This window comes from Camelus dromedarius, chromosome 8, assembly GCF_036321535.1.
Source record: "Camelus dromedarius isolate mCamDro1 chromosome 8, mCamDro1.pat, whole genome shotgun sequence".
Taxonomy (NCBI): Eukaryota; Metazoa; Chordata; class Mammalia; order Artiodactyla; family Camelidae; genus Camelus; species Camelus dromedarius.
The window spans coordinates 39726178-39744145 of NC_087443.1; the positions used below are offsets into that span (position 1 = coordinate 39726178).

Below are 17968 nucleotides of genomic sequence, written 5' to 3' on the forward strand. Positions count from 1 at the left end.
CTGCCTATACAAGAGCTCTTTTCTTTTTCGGGTATCCATAGAAATTTCCAAGAATACTATTGAATAATGTAAGCATTCCTTTCAGGATGGAAGGGGCAAAGTAAAATATAAGCTTACAAAGTAAGGCTAGCTTTATGCTTTATCTTCTCTAAGCAACTAGAGGGAGAAGGGCCAATCTTACTCATCTCGTCATCATTCCCACAGTATCCTGTGTATACTAATAAATATTGGTTGAATTGAATTGAATAAAAGTTTGCAGTCAAAAGGCCTATGTTTAAAAATGCAAACATTACATTTTTAAGAGCAATTTTATATTATATCCTGAGCTACCACAGAAGAATCCCAAGCCTCATCTTGCTTTTCCTCCTCCCACCTTTTCAAGATTCATCTCTTAAAGACCCTTGGCACAGCTGACCAGTTAGACAACTCTTGCTGCCTATATGTATAACCTGCAGGTCCTGGAGACACACAATCCTCCAATCGTTATGTCTAAGATCAAGGCAAGGCTTCTCTTTGCTTAAAAAGAGAAGGGAAAAAAAAAAAAAAAGCAGAAAAGAGCCTTTAAAAATTAAGGCCAAAAAAAAAAAAATTAAGGCAACTGAGATATCTCAATATTCTGACATGCTGAGAATGTTTTCACTCCACTGCTTCAAGGGGTCATTTAAGGAATTCTGGAGGTCAGGAGTGATTTGAACACCTGCTTGGCTGTCTATTGAATTACTGATCTAGTAACATCAAAAATGTGGAGTGAGAAATAGGACCTATATGTAAAGAAAAAAAGAGCCTATTGATAATTTTAAAAGACACTACCCTATGTGTGATTCATACAATTTGCATTAGAAAAAAAGTCTTCAGCCCTTTCACTAGAACCTTCTTTTTGCCTGCCCAGATAGTTGAGGATGTGTATTTTACAACCTAATGCATTGTTGCTGAATACACATTCAGCCTCTGGGAGCACAAAACAATTAGACTATTTTGGAGAATATTCACAAAAAACAGAATGGAACAGATTATTTCACTTAAGACATACAGAACTCAATTATTTCCTGTATTTAGAACCCATGTACACCAGATTTTGGAATAATCTGGTGAGGGGCCTGAGTACTTCAGCAGTGTTTTCATAAGAATTCTAGAAATCTGATATACACTGTGGGATTAACCCAAAGCAAAAGGATTTAATGGCCCAGCAGGCAGCCTCTATTTTGAAGATCCTTCTTCTAAGATCCCCCAGCCACTTTAGCTGGGACCCTATCCCTTTACATCCTTTTACTGATGCTTTTTGCTTTTTAAAAGAACCTGGCATCTTAAGATATGGGAACCATCACATGTCTTAAAGGAGCTGGCCTGGACTACATTCTCTACCACCACCGAAAGAAAAGGAAGAGGAGATGACAAGGAGGTGACACAAATTTCCAAATTAGTGGTGTTCTGAAGAATAGGAACTAGAAGAGGCTTTTAAAAAATAGGGGGAAAGTGAGGGTATTTAAAATAAATTCAATGTTGTGTACATTCAACAGACCGACACCAGGTTTCCTGGAGGTTGCATCATGAAAGGGGAGGGATCTGAAAGGCAACAGGTTTGAACTTTCTTTGGCACACTCAGATGGGACATCTGAAAGGTAGGTTTTGTCTCATGACTCCCATCTCATTTTATTTTCTTGTGGCTGATGGAAGAGATGCCCCTCTAAAAGTCCTTTAAGACCCAAATGAAATAGAGCAGAATGGGTTTTAGGGTGTCCCCTTCACAGTGATTGGAAATCTCAAACATGAATCAAAAACTCTGAACCTAAACACAAGAAAAATCTCTTGGGACAGATGGAGAACCAGGAAGCTTATCTCTATTTAAATTGATAATTTTCTTAGTTATTGTTTTTTCAAACAATAGTTAATAATCCAGTGACTCAACCAATAAATTACTTATTAAGAGGCTATTAACAGTCTTAGCACCATGACAGACTTCAGGGAGGCAAGATTTGATCTCTGAGCAGGAAAGGCAGGGTCTAAAACTAGCTCTGCTAAAGGCCTGGGTCTATTATTAGCCAGGCCAAAGTGTGGTGCTTCTTGCCCATATAAACCTCCTTTGATAGCCACAGCTCAGCAAGATCAGTCCATTTTGCAGACAGGGAAACTGAGATCTCAAAAAGATTATGTAATCGACCAAGATGACAGGTAGTTACTAATTGGCAGAGTAAATATGCACATGTGGTTTCTACCAAGCTTTAAGACTGAAGAGTTTATATTCTAACTAGAAAGAAAAAACACACATGTGAAATTATTAATCAGCTAGGCCTAAAGGTTCAAATCCAAACTCACCTGCTAGACAATCCAAGCTCTGGTCTGAGTCAGCCTCATTGTCCACCAGACCCCTGTTCTCCTGCAGAATGCAGACCATATCCAATAGTGGAATGTCCCACCTTCCTATTTGCCTATGGCTTCACCCACCAAGGATCTCACCCAGCTTGCATTCTCAATCCTCAAAAATCTCCACCCCTGAAAGCCCTGGGTATTTTCAAGAGCCTGATCACAAGCTCCTCTTCTCCAAGCCACCTTCCCAATATGCACTTCTTTCCTCCCACATCTCAATCCCTGTACCCTTCCTGAGGCCTAACTGTGGGTCCCAGGACAGAGCCCAGTTCTCTTGACCATCCATTCCTTCCATCCCTCCAGACTCTGGAGCTCTGGCCGGAGAGCATGGTGAGGGCTTTGTCCACTGGTCTGCCCCTGCTCCTTTCTTTACTGCCCCTTTAGGACCAATAGGTTCCTTTTGCTCTATTATAGAAAGGGGGCCAAAAATGAGAACGTTTTAAAAATTGCAATAATCCACAGCTTTGCACTAGAGAGTGCAAGGTGGCAGCCTGTGGGCCACATCTAGACTGAAGACATGTTTTGTTTGGCCCACAGTGTTTTTTAAAAGATTGTATGGACCTGCCAATTAAAACCACACAAAAATCTGGCTTTCTGGCACCCCTCTTGAAAATGGAAAGGTCTGGAAATATCAAACAACATTGCTACCTCACAATGATCTGCAGAACCTAATGAACTACACTGAGGTGAGTCACATGCTCCCCAGTTCCCCCAAGCATCATACTATCTCCCAGACCCAGCTCAGTCCACGTTGTCCTCCCTGACCAGCCCCCTGGACATTTACACCTGTGCCTCTTCTCCAGGCCCCTTTCCCTCCACCTCCCCACTCCTCCCATCCCACACCGTCAGTGGAAGACATCACAGAGGAGGTGGCTTGCAAGCAGGACCCTGACAGATGACCCCAACATTTGTGCTATTTTACTTTCCAGAGGAAAACGTCTGCAAATTTCACACCCCTTTTCTGATATAGCCCCTGTGTCCCTGTCTTGTCAGCAGGACAGGGCAAGGTTTCTGCCTTCTGTGTTCCAGAATCAAGACAGGTTGAGTTCCCATTCAGTGTCCAATTACCTGATGAACGAAACCTGGACAGGTTTCCTAACCTCTCAGGCCTCCCTTCTGCAAAATGAGATGACTCTAGAACATACCTCACAAGGTTATGATTGTGAGGAGTAAACAAAAGGGCCCTATGAAGCCGGTGGCATCTACTTTTACTACTAATTAATATTTTAATTTATTAACAGTAAACTTTTTAATATCATTTCAGACCAGAGGTCAGGCTAACATTTTCTATAAAGGGCCAGGTAGCAGATGCATGTTAGGCTCTGTGCATCATACGGTCTCTGTAGCAACTACTTTTTCAGCTCTGCGAACTGTGAGAGCTGCCAAAGACAATTTGCAAACAACTGGCTGTGGCTATGTACCAATAAAACTTTATTGACAAAACAAGCAGCGCACCAGAGTTGGCCTGTATGCCTTAGTTTGCCAACCTGTTTTCTACTTTTCCATAGCTAGCCAAATAGTGTAAATCTGCTCCGAAGATGCTATGTAGGTGCCTCCTGTGGGCGTCAGCAGGCACCTCTCACCTGTTTACAGGATTTGCCAAGATTAGGCTCAGCCCAGAAATCATTCTGAAGGGAGGATTCTCCCGCCGCCATGTCCTGCCAAGAAACCTCCCAATCTTCACCAGAATCTCTTCAGCCCTGATTTCAAACGTTATTTCTCCCAAAATGCCTCCACAGACCCTCCTGCCAAGGTCAAGCACCTCTGCCACAGGTCCCTGTTGTTTCGTTCATCACACCCACCGCGCCACAGAATCACCCTTTCGCTTAAACCATTGTTCCACAAAGCACGCCTGTGCTCCACACCCAACAAAAAGCCCGCAAAGGCGGGACTGCCTGGTTCCCTACCTGTCTCTCTGGGGCCCAGCGCGGCCGGCGCACACAAGCCATTGCAGCGGGACTGGGGCCGAGTCTCCTCTCCCGTGAAACTCGTGAAACTCGCGAGAGGTGCCCTGTGCTGTGCGTGGTTGCGGGACTTAAAGAGCCCGGGCACAGGTGCTCCCTATTATTACCAAATTATCTGAGTACCCGTCAACAGCCAATTTGACTGCAGCTTCCTCGGCAGCAGGGTAGCAGCTTTCAAGAACCATATGCTGAATAAATAAATGAAGGACCAAAAGAAACTATTCATAAAGGCTCAAGGAGAGAATGGGTCAGGATATAATGAAAATCCCAATTTTAGTTCTCAGTAGATTCTGAAGTTATAGGGGGACATGGAGGTCACCTGGCAGAAATAAGGAGAACCTGGGGTTTTCAATCCTGGCTCTGAGGCTTACTTATATGCGAGCACGGGCAAATTAACACCTCTCTTAGCTTCAGCTGCCTCAACTTAAAGCGTGGAAATGTCACAATAGTACCAACCTTAGAGGATTTCTTTGAGAATTAAATGAGTATTTAATTTCTATATTAATATACATGCAATGCCTGACACTAACAGCTACTCAACAAACAAAGAAGGTTGTGACTTCATTGAAAACAGTGTGGATGGAAATTTTGCAAATGGTTTTGGAAACAAAGTTGGGATATTTTCTCTGGGTTGTGTGTTCATAAAGATGAGAAGGAAAAACACTCTGGAAGAAGGACGTGTGAATGTGGTTCTAAGACTCAAATGTATGGAGATGGGTTTTCTCCAGTTTGGATAAATCAGTCAAGCTGCTTTTTCCTTCTTACTACAGGAGAGTAAGGTCTATGAGAACAGACATCTTTATCTGTGTATTAGTCACTGTGAGAGAATTGGCACGTAATAGGCATGCAATAAACATTTCTGAATGAAAGACACCATCCACGAATATCAATGGTGGTAGAAATGCCAATTCTGTCTATCACCAAGAGTGCCATCTTGGCAGGCTTTTCTTAAGTCAATGTAAATATCCCTATCAGAGGGCCCTCCTGGTTCCAGAAAAGAATTTGGAAATGAAGGTAATAAAGCCTAGGAGGAACACTGCATCTCAAGCCTGGTTTCTGTGTAATCACTCACCCTTTGGGAATTATCTTGTCTTTAGAATAAAAGCCACACTCTCCATTAGTGGTTTTATAAAACTAGATGTCCCACAGAGGCACCATCTACCAGTGTAAGACAGGGCACTGGAATGACCCACCTGAACACACCCATGGAAACATTTGCCTGCCTTTTTCAGAGTGTAAGAGAGCAGCCCTACCCCAAAGCAGCAGAACACTGCGCCTGAGGGACTGGGTTCTTGTTCTGCTTATCACTCACTAGCTCTGATCACATGCTCAAGATTTTTCTGAGCCTTAGTCTCTGCATCGATTAAATAAATGGGGCTGAACTTATTCTCTTGAATATCCAGTGAGTCTATTAAAATGTCTGTGGCCTTTTTCTTAGCTAACCATGGCAAGTCTTCTTGGTCATCTTTATCAACAATGCCAAGAGCTGCCCGGCCAGTCCCGTCTAAAACCACACGTGTCTGTGCAGACACAGAGGTGGAGGGACCAACTACACCCACAGACAAGCCAAAGTTCCAGCAGGAGGTCTCAGAACGCTACCACAATCTTCTCTGCATGGGACCCCTTCACTGCGTATCAGCCACCCTCTTTCCACAATGCAAATATCTAATCAGAATGTTGCCAAAGTTGGGTCATCACAGAAGAAAAACAACTAAGCCTGGGCCCGTCATTGAGGAAAGTCTCAGGACCAGGTAATGAGTGAGAACATCTGTATTCCCTGGTACAACATCCGGCTAGTTTGCTTTTTTCCAATAGTATTCAGAGCTGAGCTCAAACGAGATGATGGCACACAAAGTTTGGACTAAAGGGAAAGCAGTATTCTGTCAAAAAGATTTCCATCTCCAGTGTTCCACAGGGAGTGAGGGGCAGGCCTAGTGACAGTAACTGGATGCTAACTTGGTCTGTGATCTCTGTAGCATGCAAGGCTTCCCTTGTGGGAACATACACACACACACACCCATGCATGCATATCTATAGATACAGACACATACTTGAATTTGTATATATATGTACATAATTTTAAAGCCTATTCCTCAAGAAGAACACACAGAATTAGCACGATTAAATTATTCACACTTAGTTCTTTGTCTCCAGTTATACTGTGTTCTTTTGTGCTGGACAACATGTGCTTTAATTAGCAAATATCTGTAAATAATTTACTTGCTTTTCAAATACAACAGAACAATGGGGTCGATTTTCACATACATTTACCCAGCACGCATCCTGGGTCTTCAGCCAGACTCTGCCATTGTTCCATAACTATATCAAGCTGCCCAACTCTTGCTGCCCTCCTTGGTGGAGGGTGAGGAGAGGGGGCTAGAAACCCAAGTTCCATAAGCCACAGAAGCAATTTTGCAAGGCCCTAGAAGGCAAGTACATAGTGGGTCCAGCCCAAGCTAAAACAAACTCTTATGATCTCCAACCCTGGAGCCTTTCTGCAAGGAACGTGGGAGGGCATCAAGAGTGAAGGGCATTGGAGTAGCGGCTGCTGGATGCGGGCGCTCTGTGGCTCCCCTGCCCCACCGACCCCCTAACAGCATGAACCCCAAAAAAGAAGACACAACGTATGAGGCCCAAGAATCACAGAACCTCATGTAGGCTCTGCAGGGTTAAACTGGGCGCAGCGCACAGTGCAGAGAAAGATGTTAAATCAAGTGAGAATGACTGCTCTAGGACTGGAGGCACTATTATTTTGAATAAGATTGAAAAGGCCAGAAAAAGCAATTCAAAAACATTTCAATTATGTATTTCCCAGAACTACATCTTTGAGCAACTAATGCAAATGTTACCACCACAATAAAACTTCTTCCCACATAAAAGCATATAAAACAGGTTGAACAGCATATACTTTATATATCATATGCATATTTTTGACTATTAATAAAAAATTCAAAATCTATGTATGCTTTACTCTCCTAAGCAATACAGTAATTATGATTAAGGGACAGGCAGCACAAAAAGAGCCAATTTGTCTTACTCGTGCTCAGGAATACTATTGTGTAACTAAGCAACTAAAGACAAAATATGGTCTAATTAATTCACTCCTATGCTTATTTAAAAGACACAATTAGAACATTTTTATTTTCCAGCCTGCACAGTAGCTCAACATGCTTGAGGGTGTAGAAAGCAAAGCCTATTATTCTCAAAGACAAGAGTTTAATGTTTAGTGCCACTGATCAGGCTTGGAACTCAACTGTGGGGAGGAGGGATGTGTATCACAGCCCGGGTGTGTTCAGAGTCATGAGAAAGATGTTTATGAGGCCACTAGATTGACTACCAACATGTGGTATCCCTCCTTTTTCTCACTGTGGCTCAAGGATGGAGCTGAGACCATGAACTTGATGGTCACATGTGCAAGGACACCCACCCCTGTGCATCTATTTATACAGCCACACAGATTCTACAAAAAATTCATGCCATTAAACCACACGGCCTAGTCTGTGTGATAAATGTCAAATATCCATCTTTAATGCTGCTAACAGTGCATCTGATTTTCAAAGCAGAATTAATTTATGCGAGTGTGTTCTGGAGACAGATGCCATTAGCATGATTCTAAAGCACCCTTTCAATAATCATCATCATCTGCACATTTGAAATGTGTTGTCAATACAGACACTCATGGTCCAGGATGTGAGGCATGCTCTTTGAAGGCCAAGGCCTGGGTTCTAATCTCCAGGAAGGCAGCAAAGATCACGGTGTGGCTGGAAAAAGCCATCCTTGTGTAAGGGCACAGCGGCAGATTTTTCAAGAAACGCAGGAATCTGTGACCACATTTCTGAGAGGCAAATGAATCCTCAAGCCAACAATCGATAAATTTGTTTTAAATTTATTTGAAAGCCAAGCCAACGGGTAATCACTAGCTACAATATTATTCTGAGTAGAAGATGGCAAATATCCAACCACACTGGCTATAAAAAATGACAAGTGAATGCATCTGATTCCAGCAATTATATTCTGGATATTGGTTAAAACTAGACTTTGATAAATGAGCCTGAGTCATGTATCACTAGATGCCACTCTGAACAACGGTATGCTTTATTGACAATTAATAACTGAGCATTTACATGTATGGACTCATGTACTTCATAAAAATAACATCTCCTTAGTATGTGCCTGACACTTTAAATGTCAAGAGAGGTTTTAATTGCTTACGACTTTGACTCGCTATCAAACACATGGCCTAGTTAAGACCATCAGTCTGAAAAACATGCTAGTTCACAGGACCCGCCATCCAAAACTCAGGTGAGAAGTGACTCCTTTTCCCTGAAGTCTCATCTTTTCACAGATTGCCAAAGCCCTGACTTTTAATGCGCTAATGGCTGAAGTCTGGAAAAGTACTTAAAGAGATGTAGATGCTGGCTCTAGTCTGATCATTCAGTCCCAAATATTCACTGATTTCTTTGGTGAGTTTTCCTAAAACAAAACAAAACAAAACTTTTACACTTCTTCACATCTTATGGCGCAAAATGACAAGGGTTTCAGCAGAAAAAGAAAAAGTGTGAGACGGTGCTGGAGCTGGCCCCCAGGTGAATAACAGATCATAAGCCCCCTGCCAGAGAGAAAGAAATTGGGCTGAGCTTAAAGAAAGGAGGCTGGGGGAAAGAAAGCATTTTAATTATGTTATTCAGTCATTCAACAAATACTTGGTAAAGAGCACTACATACTGCAGGGAGACCCAGAGATGAATAAGGCACAACCCTCTGTTTCTGAGACCAGCACTACAGTGGGGAGGGGGAAGAGGGAGTGACAAGGCCAAAGAAAAGAACACAGATAAGCAGCCCATTAAGCACAATGTGCAAAGTACGTGGGAGGTGAAAACCGACCACTGGACTGTAAGCCCCCTGAGGGCAGGGATGCTTGTCTGTCTTGTTCACTAATGTATCCCCAGGCCTAGACTCTGGCACAGGCTCTGGCACAAAGCAGATGCTCTACAAATATACATGGAGTGAATGAGACCTCAGAGGTTCAGACAGCACTTCCCAGCTTCCAAAACAATCATGAAAGGCTACAAGTGATCTTAGTTAATCTCTATTTTAACTAAGAGACACAGAGTCTGACAGCTTTCCTATAACCAGCATCTGTCTACAGGGGAAGACTAAGAGCTTTTTGAGGGCTGGGCCAATCTCCTTTAACTCTGTATCCCTTGCCCAGAACCTAGTAGGTCTTCAATCAGATCTGAGGAGTTGAATACGTTCCTTTCCCAAAAACATGTAGTGAGCCTTCCTTTGAAAACATACTGCATTTATTGACAGCACAATTCACCAACATATTATATAACATCTTATATTATTTTTACATGTTTTGTAAAAATGTGTTGATATCATTTCCCTGTCAAGATTGATAAGCTTCTTGAGAAGAAGGGCCATATCATGAACTGTTTCACATCTGTCTCTGCCCCTAGCAAAGCACTGAGCACGTGGTTAACACTCAACAGGTGGCTTTTACTAACTCAAGATAGATGATACCAGCATTGGGTTCTTAACCACATACCATATAACTTAGTACATTCTACTGATTCTCCAATTTTGATATCCTAGACTCAATGCTGAAACAGTTTTATATATGTAAATTTTTTGATGTTAATTTTTTGTGATTAGTGCTTTTTGAAGTATAGTTGATTTACAATGTTGTGTTAGCTTCTGGTGTACAGCAAAGTGATTCAGTGTTCTTTTCATTATTCTCTCCTATTGCAGGTTATTACAAGATATTAAATATAGTTCCTTGTGCTGTACAGTAAGACCTTGTTGTTTATCTATTTTATATATAGTAGTTCGTATCTGCTAATCCCAAACGCCCAAGTTCTCTCTCCCTGACATACTAATGTTAAATTATTTCTTATATTACTGGATCTGACCTCAAACCCAAGTAAGAAAGACAAAAAGGTATGCAATCACACTCCTTATTTCAGATCAACCCCATAGGCCAGGGGTCAGCAAACTTTTTCTGTAAAAGGCCAAAGAGTAAGTATTTTCCTCTCTGTGGGCCATGTTGTCACTGTCACAGTGACTCAACTCTGCCCCTGTAGCCTGAGAACCGCTGTAAACAAGATATAAACAGTCCAACCATGTTCAGTAAAACTTTATTTACAAAAGCAGACAGTGGGCCATCAGATTTGGCCACCAGGCCTTGGTTTGCTGATGCTTGTCAAAGTCCAATAAATTCTCCCCACATAATTAATCAGTTCTCACCCTAGTTCTAAAGGGCCTGCCAGGTAGAGAATAAAGATACTCCTTCTCTTAGCTCAAGATCATTACTAAAAATAAACAATAACTATTATAACTGCATCCAACACTTGCTGAGCTTGCATGTGTAGGTCCTATGCTGGCTGCCAGGCCCTGTTCATTATTATTACTAATTCTCTCAGCAGAGACCATTATATCCATTTTACAGATGAATAAACTGAGGCTCAGAAAAGTTAAAAAAACTGTCCAAGGCCAGTGAGGTCACTGAGGAGATCTAATTTCTAGAAAAATCAGCTCATGGATACAGACCAGAGACTGAGTGGCTATCACAGACAGAGCAAGGCCAGTCCAGAACCTCCAAAATTTCAGAATGTATCTGTGATACACTCAGGCAATCTCCTGAAAAACCCTACGGATCCACTGGATGGACAGCACACTTCAGTACTAAAATGTGGAGCCTTTTTATTTTGGTGACACAGCTAAATCCACCATATGGATTAAAGCCAGCCTACTCAGGGGTTACTGAATTGGCTATATGTTCTAGCAAATGAACCTAGATGCTGCCCTCTCATAGAGAAAGAGCTCTCTTTAGGAAGATCCATGGTAGTGGCTTCAAACTTTATTGAGAATTATAATACTAATATTAATGATAATATTGGGGGGGTGGGAAGGGATAGACTGGGAATTCAAAATTTATAGATACTGACAGGCATATGTAGAATAGATAAACAAGATTATACTGTATAGCACAGGGAAATATATACAAGATCTTGTGATAGGTCACAGTGAAAAAAAAATGTGACAATGAATATATGTATGTTCATGCATAACTGAAAAATTGTGCTCTACACTGGAATTTGACACAACATTGTAAAATGACTATAACTCAATAAAAAATGTTTTAAAAAATGACAATAATAATGAGTCAACCATAATAGAAGAACTGACTATGTGCCGACCTCAGCTGTAAGCAATTTCCATGTATTAACTCATTTAATCCTTAACATAATCCTGGGAATTTGGTACCCATACTTCCATTTGACAGATTGGCAAACTGAGGCACAGAATTTAAAACCTGCCCAAGATCACACAGCAAGAGCAAGGCTGTTTAAAATGCAGAACCCTGGACCCCAATTCCAGAGATTCTAATTTAATTAACTTCAGTAGGGGCTCCAGAATATGCATTTTTAACTAGGGAGGCTGGTGACAGTCAAACCACTCTAAGAAATTCTGGCTGCAGGGGAGAATCTGTAAGGCCCAGATGCGCTTGATTCTGACTCCCCAACATCACTGGCTTACTCATACACCTCCTGTTGCAGGGGACCAGCACACCTTGTTGTACATTCCAGCCCATAGCTAGGCAGGCTGAAATCCAAGCTCGCACACCACCTAAGAGGGTATACTGCCAACAGATTAAGCACTTGGCAATTTGAAAATGAATGTAATCAGAATTACCCAGTAACACAACCAATTACCCGCCTACTTTGCCATTTTCCTCCTCTGAAGAGCTACTGGCTGAATATGGCAATTGTAGGTAATTACTGAAGACGCTCACTCCCTGCATATGGCCCAGCTCTACGCTTTCATAATAATTCAAGACAGTATCATGATTAGACCCAGGAACCTCGACATAGACCTAAAAGTTATTATGTTTTTTATTTATGAATTACAAATACCTAAAGACCACCATAATCATAACTCTTTTCTTTTTATGTACTTTTCAGTTCATAAAGTAATTCTGCTCACATCATGCCTCTTGATATTTACAACAACCCATAGTCTTATTATTGTTCCCATTTTGCTGCTGAAGAAACTGAGGCTCAGAGTGTTGATGACTATTCAAGGTCAAACCAATAGAAAGTTACAGAATCAAGATGTGACTCTTCCTGGAATGCTTTTCCTCAACGTCACCTGTGACAGCCAGCACTGTAAGTATGTGAAGGCAGCAGTGATAGAAGCAGGCCAGTCATTATCATAATTATTAAAACTAGTAATCTTTGTTAATGATTATTAATAATAGTATTGAAATGTAAATGCTATTGTTACATATCACTGGCTAGCATTAACTGAACTTTCTAGAATAAGAATGGTTCTGCTACCTAAATATCTGGTGACCTTTAGCAAAGCTGACTGACAAGTCATAGTTTTAAATGTACAAGGAACTGCCCACATTAATACACACATCTAGAATATAATATGATGTATTTAGGCTCTAGTTTCAAGGGTAAGTTTCAGTGGGAAAATAAAGCAAACCTAAAGCATAAGAAGGCCCAGGGTCTAGCTGGTGACCTTTGACAAACCACATAACCTCTCCAAGCCTCTGTCTTCATCTGTAAAATGGGTATACAAAGTCCTGCCTTATCCAGTCTCACATAATAATTGCAAAGATCAGTAAGAAAATTCCCACCCCCCCACCAAAAAACCCTCTGCAAATTATAGCAAACCATACAGGGACACTATTTCTAATCTTGCACAATAATAAAATTTTCCTGTTTTTAGAACTGACGTCTTTATATTTCAAGAAATCATAAAAAGACAGAATAGTTTTCTTAAACCAAAAAAGCATACCGAGTCCTGGCTGTCCTTTCGAAATGGATGCTGATGTCAGCTCAATCAAGAAATTAACCTCCATTTGGTTACTTAAAATAAACTGTACTGGCTGATTAAATGTGCTGAACATTTTCTCCAAGTAACAGTGCACACCACCAAGAAACCTTTCTCTTTCAGTTATGCATTGCAAATGGCAAATGCATCATTCAAAACTATTTAAAATCAATAATAAAAATCATTTTACTGTATATAAACAAGTTAATAGAGTAAGTGAAAACAAAGCAAATGTCTTAATGAGAGGGCCCTGTTGCCCCCTCCAGGTGCCAGCAGTAAATGCTGGTTTCTGTAGGCTCTCCTCCAGAGGAGACTGCTGCTGCTATTCTGCTAATGAATGACTAACTTAGGCCAGGGGGAAATGACATCACCAGGGTGGAAAACTGATCTGCATTGGGAAACTTTCTACCTGCTTTACATTTGTCATAATTATTTTGCACAATGCAGGTGGCATTTGCATAATTTTGAGGCGTGTCATTATCTCAATTGAAAATTGTTTTAATATGGCTGTATAATTCACAATGACATCAGCCAAAGTCCTAATGAAATATACAAGTATAATCATACAGCTAATTACCAGCCGTGTTAGCATTAAAAAACAAATCATGCATAATATTAGACGATGTATATGCAGCTGAGGATTATAAATAGAGCCATCTCCCTCCGCAAACCCCCTAGAGTTTACTTTTAAATGGCAAGATTAATTTTCTCAGGTATGGCTCATATAGCAGTGACGAAATGCAAAGATCATTAAAATGGTTCGCTTACATTTCCCCATAAAGAATAATTTCTTTTAAAAATCCTGTGTTTAAAAATATATCTATTCACTATCAGCAATTCTAAGAGGCAACCTTCAGCTAATATTTCTTTTAATTCTTAAATCAGAACCTATCATTTAATTACACAACAGAAATTAAAATTGGACTAAGTGGGGTCAATTCGGGGTCTTTAAAAATATTCCAATTTCAATTTTTTAAAAAAGCGTGGCCACAAAATATCTCATAAAACACTGAATAATTTCCTTCTGGGTTTAGTCAGAAGTCTATTAGGCACCAGCTCTTTTCTGGATATATATTTAATCCTTCCCTTTTCCAGATCACAGGCCATGTTGAAGTAATAAATTTGAAAAGCAAATAATAAGAAATCAGGAGGGGGAGGAAGACAGCTGCGCAGGAAAGTTGGGTCGGGGGAAGGGGCCGTGCTAGACCTTGGGAGGGGAAAAGAGCTCAACCTGTTGGTAGGTTGCAGGATTTTTCACAGTATTTCCAAACAACACCTTTGTAAAATTGCAGGCAGACGTCGGGAAACGTGAACATTTAAAACCCAAAGCTGGCCGGGAGGGTGGAGGAAGGGGGGGGGCTGGAGGGGGGGAGGCGTTAGGGAGAGGGTGGGGCTTATTTCCGAAGACGCAGATTCGAGGGCGAACGTTTTGACAAACTCCCGTAATTAACCGGCATAGACCACTGATGGGTAATTCGATCGATCCTGGGGAGGAGTGAACCGGAGATGCCAAAAGTACAATCAACTCCCATCAGACCAAAGAATTCTGGAAGGACTGGCAGGCAGCTTCGAGCTCCGGGATGAGTTAAACGGAGAACCATTCATTTAACAAAAAGATCCTTACACCTACCACGGAAGCTCGAGAGCCTGGCACAGAGCTACTGCACTCAAAAGTCTGAGTTTGATTACCCTGCTCTAGCTTGGGCAACACAAAGCCTTGCCAGGCGGCCGTGCACCCTCCCACCCCGCCACGCCGTGGATACAGCCTCCCCAAAATAGTTAGCCCGGTAGGTACCACGGCGCTGAGGTCGGTCAGCTGACGACAGGAGCCCGCAGAACTGCGGTCACACATTAAATGACAGAGCCGAAGAGAGACGGCCGCCCTGGCGCCCGGTGATAGCGGGCTCACCTCGGGCGTCCTCCCGGGAGCGCGGCGAGCGCCCCCGCGGCCGCCCAGAAACGTGCCGGGGAGGCTCGGTTCCTCCCCACCCTCCCCGGGAGCGCCGTCTGGGCACGGAGGACGCCGGACCCTCAGGGCCAGTGGGCGAGCACACACCCCTCTGCCCTTCTCTCCCCTGTCTGCGTCCCACACATCCCCAAAGATCGCGCTGGAAGACGTCCACTTTGCGTGGAGTAATTGAAAACTAGAACATCAAATGGCTTGTCGGGGGGAGGGGGTGGGGACGAGAGATAGTTGTTAATGCTTAACGTGTTTGTGCCGGTTACACGACCGCTTTGAAATCCGTCCGGGCAGATCTGCAAGTTATTTGAATGTATTATTCCAGTACCTGTCATTTATCACTTTATTCAACACGTCTTTGCCAACTCAATAGCTTTTGATCTCACTCTGCCTCCATTTCGTAATTTCCGCCCTCTTAAACATATCAAATACTTACTTTAAAAAAAAAGTGAACAATATCGAAACCCACCGAAAGAAAGCCACCCATCTCCAACCGAGCAAAACGCGAAGGTAAATTTTCAAAAGGCAAAAAATACAAAAAGCATGTGATGTTCAAGCGGCAGTAGCTGGAGAGCGAACGATCACACACCACACACACACACACACACACACACACACACACACACACACACACACATCCTTGAACAAAACCCTTCTCGAACAAGTTATTTGATCTTGACTAAAATCAGCAGTTGGATCCTCTTTGTAAAGCTGACAGCCAAACTCTGACAATGGCAAAATACTCGAGCCCCAGCTAGTGGCGCTACCCCTTTAAAAAAGGAGTCGATCCTGCTCGCCTGCAGAAGTGAATACAGTATTTTCAAGCTTGCCCTGTAATAAGCATTACTAGGGAAAAAATAATAAAGAAAGAAGAGAGGGAGATACAAGTTTATCACCTCGCCATGGTCGCTATTTCTGCCCTGGGGAGTGTCTTCTGGGAGGAAATAAAGTTTAGAGCTGGATAAAAGTTGCCGGCTGGTCCTCTCTTCCCACAACAGCTGGAGCTCCGCTATGCAAATCGGATCCTTTGGCGTACATCTTACAAAGAAAAAGTCGCCAAGGGACAAAATTCTTGGTTTGCCTTCAAGGTGGAATTGAAAAGCCTTGTAGAAAATGTAAGGTCCGTGCAAGCCACACGGTGAGCCGACCCACTGCAGGGGAAAAAAAGCACCAAATAAATAATGTAGCCATCAGAGCACAAACGTCTATTCCCAGACACATTTACACACAGACATCCACACTCTTAATACAGAAGAGCCAACAGATATAAAGCTGGGTAGAAAAATAATAGAGCCCACAAATTTTCTGCCTCCCTTAAAAAAAAAAAAAAAAACAACTCCGGCCCCCCCCCCCACACGCCCCGCCACCTCTCCATCTGAGGCGGTAAAATTACATTATGTATGTATGATCAGTGCAGGGATTTTTTTAAACAATAAAAATGATTTGGGGGGATGCAGAGGATAAAAGTTTAGTGAAAAGTTTGTGGGGGGTGTGGGTGGGTGCAGAGGTGTGGGTGAGCTGGGGGGCTGGGGGGTGCCGGGGGGGTGCCGGGATCGGAGGAGCGGAGGAGAGCGAAATACCTGGAGTGAGTTGGGCTCCATCTCGACGTTCTGAATTGATTGAACTCAACATTCTCTCCAAACTTGTTGGCTTGAATGGATTGCATCAGGTCCTGGCAGGGAAAAACATTCTCTGCCTTCAGCCGGCGTAATGTCTCAATATAAAACTAAACTCTTGCCTCCCCTTAGGCACCAAAATGATTGAAAATATGTCCCAATATTTCTCTGACATCTCAATTTTCAGCTCCTGCCAAAACTGTGTATGTTTCCTTCCAAATGTGGGTTGATCAAATTCATAATCGGGAGAAAGGCTCCATCCGATCTCGGCGGGAAGCGGATGGATCAAGGCAAGAAATGTATAGGGAGGTTTGTAAAAATAAAATCTACCCTAAAACTGTGTGAAGATGAGATCTCCCTCTTCCCATTCTCCCTTGTCCGGGGGTGTCGTTTGATGCGATTTTTGATAGAGACTAGAGCTAGCGAGCTCCGCTGTGCATCTGACAGGACCTGCTTGTATATGTCTAATATAAAGAACATTTCCTGCAGAGATTCCGGGGCGCTGCTCCTCTTTCTAATGCTCCTTAGCAGATTTGCTGTTATTAGACATGTAGATTTGTTTGATAGTTAAATTACGCTTCCTCACTGCCATGTTTTCGAGAACTAATCTGTTAAAATTATCTTTTGATGCCTATTTACATGGAAGGGAAAAGTGGGCTATCGATTATATAAACATATAAATATTAATGCATTTGTTCGCTTCGCAAAAAAAATACTCAGAAAAAAAAAGAACAGAAAGACAAGTGAGCAGTGCACACACATCTCAGGGTTTTGCAAACAATATTGAACGGACAGCTACTGCATTTACGGACTGGAACAATAAACGATGCATGATAAATCAATAAATGCGAGCAGCGAGTCTGCTCAGAATATGAATTCAGGCTCCCGGTTCTGCGTGTGCATTCTTTAATTTTGAAGTATATACACTAGTACGTGTTTACAATGCTGATGGACGCCAAGGGCGCTCTCAAATGATAATGTGTTTATATAACCCAGCGCTACAGGAATAATATACCAACTCCTACCCCACCCCCAACCCCTCCCCCGCCAAAAAAAGGGAGGGGAGCTTCCTCAATAATAGTTTGAAACTGAAAAAATCCATTTGCAAACTAGTTAAATACAACCAGAAATTAAGCTGTTGAAAACCGGGGGCATGAACGGTAAGACAATAAAGGTTTTAAATGTGTATATTTATTGTTCTGGAGCCCTGGAGCATTG

At 42.2% G+C, this 17968-nt stretch overlaps 1 protein-coding gene across 1 annotated transcript in view; it reads right to left on the minus strand.

Moving 5' to 3' along the window:
• ARID5B (AT-rich interaction domain 5B) overlaps positions 1 to 16799 on the minus strand; it is a 173317-nt gene extending 156518 nt beyond the window's left edge. Inside the window, exons 1-2 of the mRNA XM_010985777.3 lie at positions 16715 to 16799; positions 16031 to 16285 (exon numbers count right to left, since the gene is read on the minus strand). Coding sequence (XP_010984079.1) covers positions 16031 to 16285; positions 16715 to 16735 — 276 coding nt within the window. The 5' untranslated portion in view covers positions 16736 to 16799. The remainder of the gene's footprint in view (positions 1 to 16030; positions 16286 to 16714) is intronic.
• Between the last annotated feature and the right edge of the window lie 1169 nt (positions 16800 to 17968).